At 42.7% G+C, this 21,873-nt stretch overlaps 1 protein-coding gene across 2 annotated transcripts; it reads left to right on the top strand.

Annotated features, from left to right (window-relative positions):
- Positions 1–95: 95 nt before the first annotated feature.
- LOC105031164 (neuronal pentraxin-2) lies at positions 96–19,419 on the top strand. Of its 2 annotated transcripts, XM_029123334.2 has the most exons (7): positions 96–180; positions 1,509–2,207; positions 4,787–5,081; positions 5,402–5,643; positions 7,369–7,548; positions 7,910–8,168; positions 18,894–19,419. In XM_029123334.2, the coding sequence occupies exons 1-6, from the start codon at positions 178–180 to the stop codon at positions 8,156–8,158; spliced, it is 1,668 nt and encodes a 555-aa protein (XP_028979167.2). In that variant the 5' UTR covers positions 96–177; the 3' UTR covers positions 8,159–8,168; positions 18,894–19,419. The 2 variants fall into 2 exon arrangements, with proteins under 2 accessions (XP_028979167.2, XP_010903737.3); XM_010905435.5 differs by lacking the exon at positions 18,894–19,419 and having other exon boundaries at positions 7,910–12,937.
- The last annotated feature ends 2,454 nt before the right edge of the window (positions 19,420–21,873 follow it).

Here is a 21,873-nt window from a genome sequence, read left to right on the forward strand (position 1 = left end):
TGCCTAATGGGAGCCTGGGAGAAGAGAAAAAACAGAGCGAAAGCCAAGAGAGAGCGAAGGAGGGATCTGGGACGCAGAGGGATCGAGGGAGATGAAAGGCCCTAACGCACGTTAACTTAGTGCTGTAGTGACGACAACTGTACACAAGGTGGCACCCTGAATCCGCCGGAGACATGAATGGTATTTAGAACAGCTGCGCTCTGTAGACAAGAACTGTATCGACTCTCTCATACTATATATATTTAACAACACATATATAGTGTGTTGTGTGTATATATATATACAAACAACAACATAAACACACATACAACTGCTATGCATGCATCAGATTAATCCAAAACTATTTTGTAGTTTCTTTATGTTAGCGTAATATGTTGCAGTGGTAGTAGACCAGCATTATGACAGAAATCGCCTCGGGGATCCAGTGAAACCTATATATATTGCGCATTGGATTCATTCACAGTGTATTCTTTATACAGCGGATGAAACATAAATACTGGATTAGTACAGCTAACCAGTCATATATTGAGTTCATCTGCTTCTCTCTGTGAGTATCTGATTCTAAATCTCCCCATAGAATCAGTCTGAGTGTGTTCTAGCGCCAGACTACTTTATAATTCTAGTTAAGAGCCCAGCGTCTAGCGTTGGCACACTTTTAGTCTAGGTGGCTAGGCCATTTCTTGCAGCAGATTCTTTATGACTTGAGGCACTGCGAGGGCACGAAACACCATCAGTCAAGTCCAAGGTTTCCTTGCCCATTGCCCCAAATTGGCTAGAAGAAGAGTGATGGTGGAGGTCTTAGTGCAGGGTGCACGAGAAAGCGTGATACATCTGAGCAGACGATAAATGTAGCCGAATATTAGGCACATTTAACAAGCACAGGTAAAAATGACAAATTACCCCGTAATCACTGATTAAAATGTGCCTCGAACTCAACTCTGTACGCTACACGGATTTCATTTACTTTTCTCGTGGTTGTTCTGCTCCAGTCAGGCTGAAAATAATTTTCAGGTAGAAAATTAACTACTGGAAAAAATGAGGCAACGGACCTGGTAGGGTACTGGAATTAGATATTCCATGGGTCTTGGCCTATCACCGCGCCTTGTATCATTCTCAACATCTTTGGTGCTGATGGTCGTCAAGTTAGTCCCGCCTCTCGATTATTGACTTGCGTGCTGTGGCACACACGCACACGCACGCATGCACGCACGCATACACTCTCTTTCACTCGTTGTCCGGGTAATAACAAGGTAGAGGGAACCGTCGAACATCACTGAAGACAAGGAAGACTATGTGTGATGGAAACGGTTGGAGCGAAGATCTGCATTTATGTACTAAATTAGCCAACATTAGGCGAGAAAGGAGCCGTAGTATTAACTATTTCAAGTGATGTTCCAGGATCTTTGATCTGTATTTTTTACACGACGCATTTTCAGTGTGGTTTTGAACTCGTGGTTCTTGTTTTCTTTTCTTTATAATAATTGATATCTGACGCTGCCAACCTGAAGTTCATCGTGATCATATTGGCCGCGGGGATGGTGGCCTTCGTTGGGGCGGTCATCTGCATCATTGCCGCGGTCCACACCGGCTCCGCCACAACAGCCCCCCAACAGCCTGTGGCCGAAAACCAGTCGTTGTCTCCCGATTCAGGGTTGCCGCGGGCTTTTCCAGAGGACCCGATAGCGCGAGCGGGACCGCTGGGCGCTCTCCATGGTTCTGAAACGCCGGACGGAGTTGGCGAGGCGCCCACCTTCTTCCACGTCCCAAATGTTCCAGACGGCGACGGCTCCAGGCAGATTAGCCGACTTATATGCACCCCAGTCCCCGCCGGAGAATGCAACCCCAGAAGCTTTCAGCAACAATCGGACGACCCGTCACCGTACGCCGGCGAGGACTGGGGATACCTCCGCACCACCGCGAAGGAACTCAGACAGACGGTGCTCCAGCAAAAAGACCAGATTATCACAGACCAGCGGACCATTAGGGAGCTGTCAGGCAAGCTTTTGGAGTGTGAGAGCGGGGTAGAGGGGCGCAGCAGCTCGGAGAGGAGCGCTGTGCTTTTGAAAGGCAAAAGGGAAAATGAGAGCCACCTTATGTTTCGGGACAGTGCTCGGTCGTCGAGTGAAGCACAGCGGCTCTCCACGCGGGCTGTGGACGAGCTGGAGCAGGTCATCGTTCAGCTTAAAGAACGCATAGAAAAACTTGAGGTAAGGGCGAATTGGACGAATGAATAGTAAATGTGAGTATCTGCTAGTAGAGTTACATATATGTGTTAAAAAAAATAATGTCGGTGTGATTCGTGGACTCAACTGAGACTATTTCCTGTCAAAAAACCAGGGACTGGGACAGATTTAGAAAAATTGATAGGCTTGTATAATCTCAGACCGATTTTATCTGAAAATGTATTAGACAAATACTGGTACATTTTAGTTCTGAGAACCAACCAGATAGGACAACTCATGCATTGTTCTCATACACTGTTTCGGCGGGATCCATCTGTCTGGGTCACCGCCACCGGTGCCCTTGCTGCAGCGGCATGGGTTTTTTGCATTTTGCCATTTCGCCACTACCATGTATTCTCCCGTGCTTCATATTCATTTGAACCATTGTTATTGATAGAAAACAACAGTTGCTTAACTACAGTGCTTGACTTCTAAAAGGAGCACTCTAGGACTTCTGGGATAGTCTACTTTAATGGAACAAGTCTTATTAACACATATATTTTGATAAACACAGTCTAATGAACGATTTGTCAGTTCCTGCACATATTTTATCCCAAGTCAAGTGCTGCTTAAGTAATTACACTTAGGCTTGCATTTGTCTTCCGGTCACAACTCCTGGGGAAGCAGGAGGAGAGGCGGGATGAGGGAGGAGGAAAGGGGGAATATGTCAGTTTGCACAGAAGGTCCAACGGAGAATTGGCTTCTGCAGTTAACCCAACCCCTCCGAATCGGAGAGGGGGAGGAGGGCTACCAATCGAGCAGGAAACCGCAAAGCTGCCTGCCACCATGATGTACAACACCATGTCTTCTGGAGAAAATATCATCAATTATTTATACAACCACTCACCCATATTTGTCCAGAGACCGTGTAGCTTCTGCCAGAAAATAGTAACTGTAGCAGTACCTCTGTTCCTAGTGTTGGTAAACCAGCTACCACCACTTGGCAGAGAAATGATTAGGGCAATGTTCTGACAAATCTTAATAAGTGTAACGTTGCATGTACGCAGGCCTGGTTGGTATCCCCAGAATACTATAATCTAGATAGGCCTGGTTGGTGTCCCCATAACACCATCATCTAGATAAGCCTGGTTTGTATCCCCAGAACACCATCATCTAGATAAGCCTGGTTTGTATCCCCAGAACACCATCATCTATATAGGCCTGGTTGGTATCCCCAGAACACCATCATCTAGATAAGCCTGGTTGGTATCCCCAGAACACCATCATCTAGATAGGCCTGGTTGGTATCCCCATAACACCATCATCTAGATAGGCCTGGTTGGTATCCCCATAACACAATCATCTAGATAAGCCTGGTTGGTATCCCCAGAACACCATCATCTAGAGAAGCCTGGTTGGTATCCCCAGAACACAATCATCTAGATAAGCCTGGTTGGTATCCCCAGAACACCATCATCTATATAGGCCTGGTTGGTATCCCCAGAAAACCATCATCTAGATAGGCCTGGTTGATATCCCCAGAGCACCATCATTTAGATAGGCCTGGTTGGTATCCCAAGAACACCATCATCAAGATAGTCCTGGTGGGTAACCCCAGAATACCATCATCTAGATAGGCCTGGTTGGTATCCCCATAACACAATCATCTAGATAAGCCTGGTTGGTATCCCCAGAACACAATCATCTAGATAAGCCTGGTTGGTATCCCCAGAACACCATCATCTATATAGGCCTGGTTGGTATCCCCAGAAAACCATCATCTAGATAGGCCTGGTTGATATCCCCAGAGCACCATCATTTAGATAGGCCTGGTTGGTATCCCAAGAACACCATCATCAAGATAGGCCTGGTGGGTATCCCCAGAATACCATCATCTAGATAGGCCTGGTTGGTATCCCCATAACACAATCATCTAGATAAGCCTGGTTGGTATCCCCAGGGGTACCATGTTGAGAATCACTTCTCTATGTTAGCTACAATTTGGGACTTGCTGTTAATAACATATCACACTATCTGTCAGTCTGTCTGTATTTACCCTCAGTCTATCTGTCTACACCTTCTATATTTCTGCATGCTTATACCTTCTATGTGTCTGCCTTATACCTTCTATCTACCTGTGTGTCTATATCTGCACTTTGTTTTGCTGTGTTCTTCCATGTTGGGTTAATGACTAACGACTGCGTGGGTCTTTACATGCTTGCTCCCTTAAAGCTCTTGCGCGCTTTTTGTTGTTGTTGCATTCTGCTGCACCACATTGATTGTGCTTGGTTGGAAAACAAACCTCCAGAGATTCAAGTGCTTATCTAAGAAGGCCCTCAGTCTCAGCACATTAAAAAGAGCGAATGCAACTCTAAAATCCGACTGGCTTCCATTTGTCTTTCATGTATTTCGTCATCCCCTTGTCCCCCCGTCCCTCTCCCTTTCTCTCTCTCCCTCCCTTGTTCCCTCTCTCCCTGCCTCTCTTGCTCTATCTCACTCTCTCATTCTCCCTCCCTCTTTCTTTCTCACACTCCCTCCCTACCTACCCGCCCTCCATCCATCGCTCCCTCCCTCCGTTCCTTCACATCACCCCCCCTTCCCTGCCCTCCGTCCCTCCAATGCAGTCAGACAGTGGACCGCCGATGTTCACTCACAACCAGACGGATGTGGCAGCGGCGGCGGGTTCCCGAGGGACGGGCGGTGGTGGCGGACTCTCCGAGGCCCCAGGGACTCGGGTCGGGGAAGGGCCGGGAACAGAGTCATGGCCTCGGATGGAGGACCTGGAGGGGCAGCTGGAGAGGAAACTGGATCTCCTGAAGAAGGAGAGGAAGGCTTTGCGTCACGAGTCCCAGAGACACAGGGAGGACATCGACCAGGGGATCAACTCCCTGCACCACCGCATCGCTGGACTGGAGGAGGGTGAGTGGGGGGAGGGAATGGGAGTGCTGGTGTGGTCGGGGGAGTCCAAAGGTCAAATGGGACATACATTACCTAATGTATGGCCTGGGAGGGTTTGAGACACAGACATTAAACTATGATTAATATGACAGGAACAAAACCTCCCCAGGCCAGTTTATTGAAACATTATGATGCAGAATGAAGAAGAGCAACAGAGGCGTGGGGTCAAGGAGCTTAGAACCAGGTCACGCAAACAAACGGTTATGACCGGTCTGTTTAACATGACCCGGGTCACAATGACCTTACTATTTCTGTTTGTGTGTCTCTCTGTCCCTCTCCAGGACTCTCAGAGAACAGCTACCCCGAGGGCTACAAGCTGTCCCTCCCGGTGCGCACCAACTACATGTACGGCATGCTGCGCCAGCCCGTCCCGGAGCTGCGTGCCTTCACCGTGTGCCTCTGGCTGAGACCCACGGGGTTGGGCCTGGGCACGCCGTTCTCCTATGCCGTGGCCGAGCAGCCCAATGAGCTGGTGCTACTGCAGGGCCTACACACGCCCATGGAGCTGCTCATTGACGACAAGGTAATGGAGGAGACGCCGCTGGCAGTGGATTCACAGGGTGCCACGCCCTTCAGGTTGTAGCCGTGCCCGTGAAGGTCACCTTAGGAGTTATGTCCTCGTGCTCATACGTGCCCCCAATGGGACCCTATTCCACTGTTCCACTGTTTGACGTGGTGCGGCCATGCCTGGAGGAGGTAGTGTGTAGATTAGTGAAATGTCACAATGGTAATAGAATGCTTGGTGGCCGGGGTTCTGGCGATGCTTTGGAATCACAGTTCAATGTTCCAGTAGTCCAGACAATGTGTGCCAAACAGAATGCGTGATGGTCACTTTTTCTGGAGGGTTTGGTACTGTACGTATGTACAGTTTTGTACAGTTTGTATTATTGGTTGGACCAGACACAATAACACCCCAAAACAGTGATGTCTATCCCTATTAAATCTTTGCATTGGTTTCCAGTCAGTTACAGAATATATTTCAAAATGGTGCTTTTAGTTTATAAATCTCTGAATGGTTTAGGACCCAAATACATTTCTGATATGTTTGAAGAATATAAACCAAGCAGGGCTCTTAGATCCATGAACACAGGTCAGCTAGTAGAGCCCAGAGTCCAAACTAAACATTGAGAAGCTACGTTTAGCACTTATGCTGTACAAAACTGGAATAAACTACCAGAAGATCTAAGACGTGCCCCAAACGTATCCATTTTTAAATCCTGGTTAAAAACACTTCTCTTTTCAGGCGCCTATGACTGAGCACTAAAACTTAACCACACTTTTTAGTCTTATAGCTTCCTATGTTTTTATCCCACTTTTAATCTTTATATGTATTCTTATTGTATTTGTTATCATTTTGATGTATTAATTTGCTTTGATGTTTTCATTTGAGTATTTGTTTTTATGTTATTGTACTTTCATATATTTTTCTTTGTAAAGCACATTGAATTGCTTCGATATATATATATATTGTGCTATATAAATAAACTTGCTTGCTATTGTTTATTGAGGTAATATATTTCAAGGACGCCATGCATAACATCAAAAATAGTTCTGAATATTAAAATGGTGGATAGCCTCGGGAAGCCAAATCACAGTTTCTGACAAACACACAGAGTTTAGATGAAATGCAAAATCCTATTCTTTTTATTCTACTTTTACTTGACAAATGTGTGGGAGGGAGCAGACAGAACGAGGCCGGGGACAAACATGTACAGTCCCCGTGGATTTCAACAAGGCTTTGGTAGTATATTTGTGACACTCAGGAACATTCAAAGCTTTAACAGAATATTCAGGGGCATGGATATTACAAACAGGTAAATTTGAACCCCTACCAATTTATGCAACAAAAATCCTATGACCTTTTCATTCAATTTTCAATTCAATTCAATTTATCAGGGATAAAATCTGTAAAAGGACACCAAGTCACATGTACATTTTTAAGAGCAAATGTTAGTTTCAGACATGGCCTGGAATAAAGTAATGGTGATTTGTTAATCTCCCATACAGTGAAACTACTTACTGTATAATACGTTCAGTTTTATTCTAGGTTTTTCTGTATATGAAAAACAAGGTTTAGGGTCAATCCTAAGAACTTTCGGTCTGTTTACTGTTTGTTTAATTGTAGTTTGTTTTTGTCTTGAATATGTGCAGAAACATGTCTGTATAGGTGACGGTTGCTCTGCGTGTCTTTCACCATGTCATGTACTGCACTCATACTCACCCAAACTGTTACCCTCCAAACCTCTAGGTGGCGCAGTTACCTCTGAACGTGTCCCGGGGTAACTGGCATCACATCTGTGTGAGCTGGAGCCAGAGGGGCGGGGCGTGGCAGGCCTTCCAGGGGGGCAGACTGACCGGGGAGGGGCAGGGCCTGGCAACCTGGCACAACATTAGGCCTGGAGGAGTCCTCGTCCTGGGCCAAGAACAGGTGAGAGGGTTGGGGTAGAGGTGTGGATGAATGGAAGGACTGATGATTGAAGGGATTAAATGTTGTAAGGACTGGAAACATGGCACCACAGCGGGCCTGGTGGAGGACGAGGTCACGTCCCTGATGGAGGGTTGAGGAGACAACAGCTGAATACATGAGCAAGGCTTGTTTTTTTAAAAAAGTGGACCAAGTTTGATTGTTTGTTAAGGGTTTAGGCGCAGGGGCACAAGAGGTGAGAGGGCCGTGCAGTGTTGACATGAGGGAATTGACGACAGGAAGACCACGCAGGGCAACACCAAGCTGAGTTACCAGTACCACCTGGGCCAAACTCTGAGATGTCCCCTCCCTTCTCACCCCTTAGGACACTCTGGGCGGGCGTTTTGACTCAGCCCAGGCACTGGTGGGGGAGCTGTCCCAGTGGAACCTCTGGGAGCGGGTCCTGACGTCCAAGGAAGTGTCCAGCCTGGCCAACTGCAGCCGGCACGTCCCCAGGCCGCATGGCACAGTGATCGCCTGGACCAACCGGAATGTGGAGGTGTATGGAGGGGCCTCCAAGGTGCCCGGGGGGCCCTGTACTGCCAGAAGCACACCTGCCGACACTCCGCAGTGAGATGTCGGAGGTAGTAGAGTCAGGACCCACAAACTGTCTCAGCGTACAACTGTACATGTTACCTTATTGTTTTGATCGAACAGGCAAAGCTGCTCCATTAACTGCACTCAGCTTAGTGAAGAGTGTTCCTAACATTATTAGGATGTAACCAGCTAGTTTAATGCAAAACGTAACTACTTGTTCAAATTAGTTTGTGGATCAACAATTAACCATACTTCAATTTAAATGCTAACGTTTCGTTATTGAAAAGCCTTCAAGAGCATTGGGATGTTTTCGAACATCTATCTTGAATTGACTTGAACTTAACAACCCTGTTTCAGATAGAAAATGGTAACATATAATATCCTCTTTGACATGTACATGATCATCCCAACTATTCATGACTTTTATATACCAGCAACATATATTCAGTAGAGGGACAGCAACAGAAAATAATTAGAATGTACAGTATCTCAGCTGTTAACGAAGCATTGAACAGTAGTTATGGGTCATTTGCAAATGATCGGCTCTTCTTGATGAATCTTGGGAACCAAATTGCACCGGTGAAAGGAACTGTTTGTTTGGCTCCAGGATTCCCTTACATTTTTTAAAACATTTGATTGGTCAAGGTATGTAAGGAATCAAGACATTAGATGTTTGAAAGAAAGGCCCCTCAATATTCCAGTGGACCAGGCAATCTCAGCTGAATGGAGTGAACATTCTATATTCTATTAAATGGTGAAAAGTGATATTGCTGATTTCTTGTAGGCAACACTATTGTCAACTAATTGGTGTTCTTGATCATTTTACTATTGCAAATAACTGCCTTTTAACGTTGTATCCTACAAAACTCTGTTTAATCCACACTTTAGCCTGGTCCAGTAGCTTGGTAATCTGAACTAGTTAGGCTGCTGTGTAGAGTCAAGAGGGTGAATTTTACTTGAGTAACAATCAAATTAACAGTAGTTTTACTTACAGTAAAGATTTTCTGTATTCTACCCACCTCTGCGCTAATGATGGTATTGACATAAGTTTACTAGCTTGATACGTATGTTAGCTAGCTATCTCTACCTCTTCTGGCACAAATGGATTAGTTAGCTGGTTTTATTTAAAATAAAATGTTAATATTCTGCTTGATTATAGGAACTACCATTGTTGATATTGTATCTGTACTATAGATGATCATGTTTCTTAACAACAGCAGTAGCTGACAGAAGTCAGTTGTTGTGAAGAAGCTGCTTTGTGAAAACGCATAGCTAACTGGTTACTAATTCAGCAACAGTAACTAGCTAGTTAAGTTTTGTTAGATTATATTTCATGTTTTTTTGTTGCACTTGTTAGCCAGGTCCTTATTCACTTACGTTTCATATTAGGTTTCAATTGCTGGCTCAACTAAGTTAGCCAACTAGCTAAACTGATACTCGCTAGAAGGCAAATGTTGGAAAATTTATTTTATGACTGCCAAACTTCCGAAATACTGCTAGCTAATAGGTGCACAAAAGATCCCAAATGTAAAGATTGTATGACTTTCTCATCAAAGCACGCTTGCATTTTTTAAAATCATAGAAAACAAGTGTTTGCTTGCTCCTATAGGGTTGCAACCAGTCAGGGTTGCCAGATTTCACTGGCAGTATACCGCAGAATCACCCGTGGACTCCACAAAAACAACTGCACAAACTATATTTTTTTTATACAACCCTATCTGTAAATTGACCTAACCAAGCCGATTTTTGCCCTACATGGCAACTCCCCACCCCTCCACCCCTTATCCCTGAAAATAAACATAACGTCTGATAGCGAACACAGGTCATTATGTTGGCCCTGTCACAAGCAAAAACAAACTTTTGCAACACCAAGGCTCATTGGTAATGCAGTTTTTGGTGCTCTTAAAAACCACCAGTGACATACAAATCATTTTGCAATCTTGTATAGCTATAGTATAGCTATAGCTAATATTTAATATCTCTATCGCTCAAGACAATGAATACTTCATTTCTGGAACCACTTGTTGACACCCTATTGCCAACCTCTGTTGAACCGATATGTTCCCATCTGGAATGTGTACAGGAAAATGTATCTACAATATATTTACATTTTATTTTAATGGCAATGTTGAACAGATAATTCCCATTCCTCAAGGGGAAACTTAGTCTAGTTTTTGCATGTTTTATTTATATTTATTTTATACATGCATTGATGGTTAGCAGTGTATTCATAGCTACAGGACAGAATGTGGTTAAGCCATTGGAACTGCTGCTTTAGTTTTAGTTTTTGAACTAGGTAACATTATGCTTTTTAAGTGGGACCTAAAACGAGACATCTAAGTTCCTTAATCGTTTGTTTTACAAAAGGGGTTTACTCATTTAGAAAATACATTTGGGTCTTTTAGCAGACGCTCTCACCCAGTTCGACTTACTTAAGGTTAAGTGCCTTCTCCTAAGGGCGCACAAACTGATATTTTTTTGGTCCATCTTGTCGGCTCTGGGATTCGATCCTACGATGTCATTGTTACCAGTCCAAGGCTCCATTCACTAGGCTATCTGCCAGTGTGCATTTATACAACTTTATACAACATTTTATATGCAAATACTCAGTACACAGAGTCTATGTTTCATTCATTTTTCAAGACGTTAGATGCAGATCTGGGTTTTTTCCTTTTTTGGGCCCCAGACTTCAGAAATTTAAGCTGCTGTGTATACACAGATCATGTTCAGTGCATGTCTTTATTCTTTATAAGTCTGTCTATCAGTATCCAACCACTTGTAATCTCCTTATACTCTCTTTAGACACAGTCCTTACAACCCTAAACCACCCTACACATACTAGTAATATACTGGTCAAATTCAAAAAGGGAAGACAATGAGTAAACTAATTAAAGGCGGGTTATTATTTAAAGGTAGGATTGTTCATATTGCCCCTTTAATTTTTATTTCTAATATTTGACTAAATAGAATGTCTGTTTGTTTACAACAGTCTACGTTTACATTCTTAATAGACACAAATGTTTGTTGTACAACATGTCAATCTTGCCTTTCATAAAAAATGTCAGTCTTCTCAATCGTACGACATTTTGAAGTGCGCAGAGTCCTTAGTGATAGTTGAAAAGAAGCAGGGGAAAGCAACATGTGAAACACATGAAAAGTACAGAACCCTCCAAGTGCACTGAAGCTTCGTGATCTTTAGTCTGCACAAAGATCTGAGCTGGATCTGCCAGATTTTTTTAAACATCAATTCAACAGCTTTTCATGTTCTTTTTGACATTTGTAAAAAATAACAAAAAAAACAAGTATGTTTAGTAATTATATCTTAATCATTCTCAATGACTGATTAGACAAACATAATAACTAATCTCTTTACCACTAATTGAAGTTGAATGTGAGAGGCTTTGACTTGACATTTGGTATTTCTCAAATGTATTAAAGAACTTTGTTACACAATATAGTATAGCAAATGGTTGACACTTTCTACACCACCAGCTTATTAGATATTAGGAGTCTGTATTGTCATCCTACAGTATATAGATTGTGTATTATCTAATGCTTTAACATGTTTTAACAAATGGGCTGAAATGCATGCTATTAAACTGCTGTGTTCATTTTCCTGTTTATATTTCTGCACATCCTTATGTAGTTGTATTGTGCTGAAGGAAGGCCCCCATAATCCTCCACATCTTACCCTGCTGATGTGACTCAGTGGTGTGTGCCTGTCTGGGCTCCTGCACACTTATGAAAAGTGATACCCATTCCCTTAAGGATGCGTCCCGGGATTGTCACTGTCTCTTGTTGTAAATGGGGCTGTTGGAAAAACTATAGTCACTAATAGGGTTGTGTCATGCTGTGTGTGTGTGTGTGTGTGTGTCTCTGTGTGTGTGTCTGTGTGTCAAAATGTGCCCCACATCGTCAAAACCATCTGCTTTAAAACTTGGAATTTTGTGGCTAACCGAGTTGTTGTACGTTATAATGTTGTACGTTATAACAGTGTGTGGTCGATTTTAATGTTATTGTATTCGTTATGACTGTGTGTGGTTGATTTGATTGTTATTATATACATTATGACTGTGTATGGTTGATATGAATGTTATTGTATAGCCTACGTTATGACCGTGTTTGCAATTTATGTACAAATAGTTAACAGTAGATGCAGCCAATCAACTGTTTTGCCGATCAGTCAATAGCGTTTTTAGTGTCTTTCAGTTCTTGGATAATTATTTTTTCACTTTTGAGGAGAGGGAGCTATGTACCAAATCATATGACTTGGCCTTGGAAAGTTAGCATTTGTAATAAATTGTTAGGGGCGCCATCTGGCCATCGATACTTTTCTAAATGACAGGTCTCCTGACAAGCACATTGCTCACCCACATTTTCTCAAAACTGCATGTGACACTCAATGTAAGCAAGGAGGCGGAGCCTCAGTCCCATCCTCAAAACTGCATGTGACACTCAATGTAAGCAAGGAGGCAGAGCCTCAGTCCCATCCTCAAAACTGCATGTGACACTCAATGTAAGCAAGGAGGCGGAGCCTCAGTCCCATCCTCAAAACTGCATGTGACACTCAATGTAAGCAAGGAGGCGGAGCCTCAGTCCCATCCTCTATATAAATAAAATTATTTTGTAATTGAAATGTTTTGTGTGTTTGGAAAATTAAGATGATTTACCTGTATTTTCTTAAATTTTTTCCCTTTTTTGTGTTGTCCTAAAATGTGTTGGCAAAATGTCTTCTTTCCTGTCTGCTTAGGAATGTTCTCTGTCATTGTCTTCAGTGGTTTGAAAATAGCCATGAGTAAATTCTATTTAAAAAATATGTTGTGTAACGTTATTTACTTTCTGTTTCCATCTGTGTGAACTGGAAAATCTGGTATTTGTATAACAGAAATGTTCATTGTAAACCAGGTGCATTGAATCCAGAATGCTGAATGGCTAATAGCCATAGTACAGGTGCTGGTCATAAAATTAGAATATCATCAAATAGTTGATTTATATCAGTAATTCCATTCAAAAAGTGAAACTTGTATATTATATTCATTCATTACATACAGACTGATATATTTCAAATGTTTATTTCTTTTAATTGTGATGATTATAACTGACAACGAAGCGTGCCGCACAAGCCCTGAAAAGTGAAGCCAAAACGTCTCGATCGCCCCCTGGTGAGTGGTCCCAGTATAGGTCATAAACCCCGCCCTCCCCATGTTATTCAATGGGACGCGAGACCAACTAAACAATTAAATTACCCTTCAAATATATTTTTTCCGAAGCTGGTTTCTGTCATTTACTGTAGTTTGTATCACGCTAATGTAAATTCAAGAGTTTGTTTTTAAAATAAGTTTGTTTTTAGTTAGTTATTTAATGCTCTAAAAACGGTGGTGTGACGTCGTGATTCACAGCTGTGATTGACAGCTATCTGAGCCGAGGAGCCACTGAATCTTCGGAGGACTGAGGAGATTGGAACTTTACATTTAATCTCTAAATTTCTATAATTGATATAATTTCACACGGACATAATGGGTTGTTCTGCAGTACATTGTGCTAACCGATCTGGCATTTCCAATCGATTTTTTTCGGTAAGTTAAATTTATAAGCTATTTAATTAGTAAATAAATGTAATGGGCTAGCTAACGTTAGCTAAAAGACAACAAGCCTCGTTAATAGCCATGTTAATAGCTAGCAGGTGATCGTTAGCTAGAAGTTACCAATTATTTTTGTATTAGGCCTATTCTAAATTAAGGTTAAACATGATGTAAGTTAGGCTATAACATATAATCTAGGTTTAACAAGCAAAGGTTGTACTGTACTTGGACTTGCGATTGATTACGGTGTGCGCATTCTGCGAGGGAGAGTGAGGGCGGGGCACAGGGGTGGGGCCGTTGATTTCGCGGCTTTACAGCTTTACTTCCTTCTCGCTACTGCGCATAACTACTGCGCAGAACTGGTCCCAAGATCGCTATCTGCGCAGACGCAAGTCCAAGATGTCAGCGCCGTATCAGGACACTGGTGGCTTCATTTTTCACCAATGGAAAAGAGCGAAAGGGCGTCGTCCATTATTTATACAGTCTATGCTGACAACCAATGAAAATCCCAAATTTTGTATCTCAGAAAATTAGAATATTACTTAAGACCAATACAAAAATAATATTTTTTGAAATGTTGGCCAACTGAAAAGTATGAACATGAAAAGTATGAGCATGTACAGCACTCAATACTTAGTTGGGGTTCCTTTTGCCTGTATTACTGCAGCAATGCGGCGTGGCATGGAGTCTATCAGTCTGTGGCACTGCTCAGGTGTTATGAGAGCTCTGATTGTGGCCTTCAGCTCTTCTGCATTGTTGGGTCTGGCGTATCGCATCTTCCTCTTCACAATACCCCATAGATTTTCTATAGGGTTAAGGTCAGGTGAGTTTGCTGGCCAATTAAGAACAGGGATTCCATGGTCCTTAAACCAGGTACTGGTAGCTTTGGCATTGTGTGCAGGTGCCAAGTCCAGTTGGAAAATGAAATCTGCATCTCCGTAAAGTTGGTCAGCAGCAGGAAGCATGATGTGCTCCAAAACTTCCTGGTAGACGGCTGCGTTGACCTTGGACTTCAGAAAACACAGTGGACCAACACCAGCAGATGACATGGCACCCCAAACCATCGCTGACTGTGGAAACTTTACACTGGACTTCAAGCAACGTGGATGCTGTGCCTCTCCTCTCTTCCTCCAGACTCTGGGACCTTGATTTCCAAAGGAAATGCAAAATGTACTTTCATCAGAGAACATAACTCAGCAGCAGTCCAGTCCTTTTTGTCTTTAGCCCAGGCGAGACGCTTCTGACACTGTCTTCTTCAAGAGTGGCTTGACACAAGGAATGCGACAGCTGAAACCTTGTCTTGCATACGTCTGTGCGTGGTGGTTTTTGAAGCACTTACTCCAGCTGCAGTCCACTCTTTGTGAATCTCCCCCACATTTTTTAATGGGTTTTGTTTCACAATCCTCTCCAGGGTGCGGTTATCCCTATTGCTTGTACACTTTTTTCCACCACATCTTTTCCTTCCCTTCGCCTCTCTATTAATGTGCCTGGACACAGAGCTCTGTGAACAGCCAACCTGAATTTGGGGTTTTCATTAGTTGTCAGTTGTAATCATCAAAATTAAAAGAAATAAACACTTGAAATATATCAGTCTGTGTGGAATGAATGTATACATCAAAGTTTCACTTTTTGGATGGAATTACTGAAATAAATCAACTTTTTGATGATATTCTAATTTTATGACCAGCACCTGTATTTGTATGACACTAGTGGGTGTGGTACATGGGCAATATACCACGGATAAGAGCTGATCTTAGGCACAACGGGGGGTATTTCAGAAAGCAGATTTAGTGAAAACCTAGAGTTAGTTGACTCAGAGTTGATGGAAACTCTGGGCTTACGGTTTCAAAGAGCCAGTTCAGCGTTTCTCTGAGTCAGTTACTACAGCAACATACTAACCTGCTTGCTAACCTGAAAGCTAACCAGCTCGCTAGAAGGTTTTATCCAACTAACCCTGAGTTTGTCCTACACTTTCACTGATACCTGCCATCTGAATGTGTCAGACAGGGCGTGTCCTTCTCTCGAAAAGCCAGTAGAATCACAAATTCTCAGCAGAAATCTCAGTCGGGAGAGAGTGATCGGACCCGCTTGGATGTTTTATCGTTCCCTAATGATTATCTGTTTGAGAATTACAGAATTCTTTGTGTTGCAGTGGTGTCCAAACAGTCAAGGGTGTCCAAACAGTTCCACAGAGGGCTGCTGAGTGTCTGCAGGTTTTTGGTTTTTCCTGTAAATCGGTTCCCAATTCACACCTAAACAACCAGGTGAGGGTAGAAACTAACCAATTAGTGACCTAGTTAGTCAATCAAGTACAAGGTGAGAGCGAAAACCTGCAGACACTCAGCCCTCTGTGGAACTGTTTGTACACTCCTGGTCTAAGGCAACCGTCTCTGTCAGGCTGTCAGAGATGTGACTCTTGCACTGAAACGTTTCTGTACACTTTAGTAGTGTTCCTAAGTCACAGACACACAAGACTCATCACAAAAGAATTCCACAGAATTGCAGGTATCAGTCTAAGCAGTAATCAGTATATTTAGTATGAAGCTTTGAGACTTGAAGCACAAATGAGCTAATATTGTAGGGTTTCCAGGGGTGATTGGCTGCATAGATAGCACTCATACTCCTATCACAGCTCTTTCAGTAAATGAAGGAACTTGTGTGAATAGGAAGTCCTTCCACAGCATTAATGTGCAGATAGGCCAACTAAGAATTTAGGCCATAAGGCTCCTCAACAAGCAACAATGATCAATGATCATACTGATCACACATGAACATTCCAAACACTCTGATTTCTTTCTATGTAATGTACATTAGAATATTCTTAGGCATATTACACTCATTATATTTATAATCTTCAATACTTCTACCCATATTGTTCATATTTCCCACCTTACTCTCTTTAAAATTGCTGCTAGTTTACATTTTTATGTATATTATTACTGCTATATTTTTGCTTTATATATTTCTTAATTCTTACTAAGTAGATGTGTGCCATGTCACAAGAATGTCACTGTTCAGACTGATGCTATGTTATTCGGTGCATTTGATATTTAAACTCTGAACTTGATATTACACCCACACGCTCACATTATAAAAAAAATTCATAAGTTAATAATCAGTTAATACTTGTGAATTGTCTCGGTCAGAAATGTTCTGCCACGCTAGCTCACGTTGTTTTGCTGCTGATACTGTATTGCTTTTTTCTTGAATATATACTCATATTCTGCTTGTGCATCCATTAATATCTAACTCCACTCTGGAAGTACGGGTTCCGAGATCTTTTTCTCCTGTTACCATGATGAATCACATTATCTGCGTTCCATTGATGAGGGCTTTTTATCTCCTCATGCACATGCTTTTCTTAGGGTTAACTTAACTCAGTTGACTGAACTAATTGCTACCACCTGTTCTGAACAGCTCAGAGTCATTCAACCCAGGGGTTTGGTTTCAACTCAGAGTATATCAACCCGGCGTTCTGAAATACCCCCGGATGGCAGTCTCTGGACAAAAAGCATAGTCTTGGTATATTGGCAATAATTCACAAACCCTCGAGGTGCCCTAATGCTTTTATAAACTAGTTACAAACACTATTAGAGAAATAAAAAAGATGTGAAGTCATAGCTGTTGTATACGGCCTCATATACCCCGGCTATCAGCCAATCAGCATTCAAAACACCTGGTTTGTAAGAGACCATATACCATGGGTGTTACATCAAATTTTATAATAGCAATAAGGCATTTTGGAGGTTTGTTGTATATTGCCAATACACCATGGCTAAGAGATTGTCCAGGCACTCAGCTATGCGTCGAGAAAAGTTCTTATACCTAGTGTATTCAGTTCTTAACCTGTGACTAGCCTTATAACACTAGACATGTAAAATTAAACTGGGGACATGGGATGAGAAAATAGTTGTGTAAGTGGGGATATGTGGCAGGTGCAAATGAAAATGTTAAAAGCGCATAATCTTCAAGCAATCAATGGGACCTGAAAAACAATTCACAATCCCCTAGCAATAGTATGGCAGTGGTAGAAAACGACTAAACAAACCTAACTAATACTCATTTTTGGCCAGTGTCTTTAGATTTTATGCTGAAGTCTACAGTCAATACTTTTACATGAATTATATTTATTTTTCATTCATAGATTATACTACTTTTGATTTACTCAAGTGATATTTCCATGGCAACAACCCAATGGACATGGCAAATATTTTTTTTTACTATGTAAATAGTTACCTATAATGTAGCTAGCTAGTTTAAAGCCAACCTGTTATCCATAGTCAAGCATTCCTCCTAAGAATAGCTCATTGTCCTAGTGATTTTTACAAATATATTTACTCGCTGCAACAAACAGCCATGAAAATCAACTAACAAGCCAGCCACGCTTAATGAAGGCACGTAAACAACTTGCCCTTCTGACAAAGCTACTAGCACACAGTAGACATCATTCAGACTGCGCCGGTGAGTACAATATAAATACTTCCTTTATAAAAAATGTTTAATACCTTTTCCAAAATAATGACATGTCACTCCAGAGCACAGTGACCTGGCCTGCAAACATCACAGAATAAAAAAGCAGTGCAAATGTTCCAGGAAAAATCACTGTATGAGTTTGCCGTTTAAGTAGTCAGATGTCACCTGGAATTCTAAATCATTGCTAAGCGAATTGAAAATGACAGTACTGGTAATTGAATGCAGAGTAGCAATACATGCAATTAGATAATAAATTCAATACTCAACTAATTGCATCTGCAGTATCTAAATCTTTGGCAACTATCCTGTTTTAAGATTCCTTTGTAGTGTCTCCGTCTTCAAATGTTTTGGTTCTTTAATTGTAATATGTTAAATGTAAGTTTGTTTGATTTCATAAGATCTTCCCTCTCCGTTGAGTCAACTAACCAAATGAATGTATTCCTTGATGTCTGAGTAAAGCCTAACTACCCCAGAAAACTTAAATGTCTGAGTAAAGCCTAACTACCCCAGAAAACTTAGCAAATATATTTGATGTCAATTTATTGACCCGCAAATAGCCAAAAAACATGTACCAATGGAGACTTTCTCAAAGACATGTCTAGCTAGGTAATAGTCATGTGTTGAAGAAGCAAACAAATCGAGTGAGACAAGACTGGTTTCTTTGACAACTATTGAAGAGAGTGAAATGGTTTTCAGTTGGCTTTTTTCCACCGAAAGGTGGGTGTGTTTTAGTTGCGGAGGATGGCAGAGACAACGGAGAGGAAGAAGCAGGAGGCAGACTTCCAGAGGCTCGACGGCTTCCCCCTCATTGGGGTGAGACATGCGTGGGCTACATGCACGGTGTCCCGTGGAGTGCAGGACGAGTGCTGCACTGTGTCGTTCCGCCTACAACACCAGGCAAGCTGGAGGAGATGAGAGCAGAGACTGTGGAACTGTGCGTCGCAGCCTGTGAGACGCTTGACGCTAACAATGAGATCAAGAACACAATATGTCTGCCTGCCTGTGTATTATCTGTCTGGTCGCCTGTCTGTCTGGTCGCCTGCCTGTGTATGTTTTGTCTTCCCACTAAATTTTCAAACCCGTTCAGGTCTGTATGCAACCCACCCACTCATTAAGCACCCCCCCCCCCATCCTGTCTGTCCATCTGGACTGAAGCATTGGTTGGCTTGGTCTCCGGTCTCTCTCCTTCTTTGTGTTACCATCCATCTCTCTCCTTCTCTGTGTGTTACCGTCCATCTCTCTCCTTCTCTGTGTGTTACCGTCCATCTCTCTCCTTCCCTGTGTGTTACCGTCCATCTCTCTCCTTCCCTGTGTGTTACTGTCCATCTCTCTCCTTCCCTGTGTGTTACCGTCCATCTCTCTCCTTCTCTGTGTGTTACCGTCCATCTCTCTCCTTCCCTGTGTGTTACCGTCCATCTCTCTCCTCGTCTTCCGCTCTGTCTTTTACCTCCGCTCACGTTCCTCTCCGATGTCTGATTCGAAGCGTTTCCTTGTCCCTGTCTCTCTGAGGCCTGCATGGATAGAGGTTCCAATGTGGATATGAGGCGTTTCAGCCGTATTGCTGACTCATGTCCTCTACTCTCAAATCTACCAGGGAGTTGACAAGGGCTAATGGACAGGAGCCAGGGATTTGGTTTGGAATCTGACCAAGGTGTTCCATTATTATAGGCCGAATCCCATAACTTGAGGGAACAGATTCTGGCAAAAGTCATGGCAAATTTGTAGATAAACATTTGTTTTCTGTATCTTCCCAATCACAATGATTTTCAACTTGCAGTTTTGCAGGTGGCCTTCAATGTGTTTAATATATTTTGGCACAAAGGCACCCTCTCCAGCCTCAGCAAAGAGCCCATAGCACGCCCCTTGACAACCTCCCTCCCTTGAATGCAGCTCAGCAGCTTCCCCTAAACCAGCCGCACATATCCCAATCAGACCTTGTTTAGGGGAACTTAAAGGGGGCAGCTGGGAAACAGCTGGGTCTGGGCAAGATTTGAATGTTATCACAGGTGGGCGGGATCTTGCCATTATCTCTCTCTGTCCCTTTCTGTCTCTGTCCCTTTCTCTCTCTGTGTCCCTACCTCGCTCTGTCCCTTTCTCTCTCTGTCCCTTTCTCTCTCTGTCCCTTTCTCTCTCTGTCCCTTTCTCTCTCTGTCCCTGCCTCTCTTGTTTTCTAGAAGTCCAAATGCAGCAAAGATGATGAAGGAGCTAATGGATGAAAGGTTTGGCAGCTTGTGGGGTCAAGAACCTGCTCAACATGTTCTTTGGAGGCATTCTGGCTGTGTGCCTGTGGAAGTGTTTCCAGCCCACAGCCTGGCTCCCCTCCCAGACACTCCTTCTCAGTCTGCTGCTCTCCTGCGGAGTGCTGTTATATATTTATAAACACATCCTGGATGGTTCCTACACCCTGAGCTGTGCAGTCCTTTTTGTCCGCTGACCATGTGTAGTGGGCAGATGTGGTTTATTTTGTGTGGGGTGAAGGGTTCAGACTTGGCTGTCTTATTTGAGATAGTCTTTGAAGGGGTGAGACTTACTTGTCTTAGCGAAAGGGGGATGCTGGTGTCACAGTTGGGGTGATTGGGTAGCTGGTTGGAGTGGGGAATTGTGATTAGGGAATGTAGCACAGGTGTGAGTTTTCCTGTTTCCTGTCAGTGGAGGGAGGTATTGTTTGTAGCTACCAACCTGTGGTTTTAATTAAAGGCTGAATTTCTATTTATTTATTGAATGGTGTTACAAAGTTATTTTCACTTTGAATGCCTTTTAAATTACAAGGGGTCACATTTGCAAAGATAACCTAGATATGGGCATAGTCTGTGGGACTCAACCAAAAATGCTGAGTGAGATTAGATGTAGTCATTCTAGGCAGAGAGAGGGATTAAAAAGAGACATACGAAGCAAAGAGATTAGATGGAGACATACCATGCAGAGATAGAGAAGGAGAGATTAGATGGAGACATACCATGCAGAGATAGAGAAGGAGAGATTAGATGGAGACATACTATGCAGAGATAGAGAAGGAGAGATTAGATGGAGACATACTATGCAGAGATAGAGAAGGAGAGATTAGATGGAGACATACCATGCAGAGATAGAGAAGGAGAGATTAGATGGAGACATACTATGCAGAGATAGAGAAGGAGAGATTAGATGGAGACATACCATGCAGAGATAGAGAAGGAGAGATTAGATGGAGACATACTATGCAGAGATCGAGACGGCGAGATTTGATGGAGACATACTATGCAGAGATAGAGAAGGAGAGATTAGATGGAGACATACCATGCAGAGATAGAGAAGGAGAGATTAGATGGAGACATACTATGCAGAGATAGAGAAGGAGAGATTAGATGGAGACATACCATGCAGAGATAGAGAAGGAGAGATTAGATGGAGACATACTATGCAGAGATAGAGAAGGAGAGATTAGATGGAGACATACCATGCAGAGATAGAGAAGGAGAGATTAGATGGAGACATACTATGCAGAGATCGAGACGGTGAGATTTGATGAAGACAGCAGGCAGAGAGAACAACAAATAAAATGGGAGTCATTTGAAATAGATCTTAGGGAAAAGAAATAGAAAAGGGAGGATAAATAAGTGAGAGATAATGACAAAGAGAGAACTGATGATTCAGGGAAAAGGAGAGGATGAGAAATAAGTAGTCTGCGAATCTGGGACGTTTTAGAAGAGACAACATA

The sequence above is a fragment of the Esox lucius genome, chromosome 11 (genome assembly GCF_011004845.1).
Source record: "Esox lucius isolate fEsoLuc1 chromosome 11, fEsoLuc1.pri, whole genome shotgun sequence".
NCBI lineage: Eukaryota > Metazoa > Chordata > Actinopteri > Esociformes > Esocidae > Esox > Esox lucius.

Excerpts from the sequence above, each read along its gene's own strand:
- LOC105031164 (XM_029123334.2), top strand. Across the intron at positions 5,082-5,401 it reads CATCGCTGGACTGGAGGAGG|GACTCTCAGAGAACAGCTAC; the intron begins GTGAGTGGGGGG and ends GTCCCTCTCCAG. Across the intron at positions 7,549-7,909 it reads TCGTCCTGGGCCAAGAACAG|GACACTCTGGGCGGGCGTTT; the intron begins GTGAGAGGGTTG and ends CTCACCCCTTAG.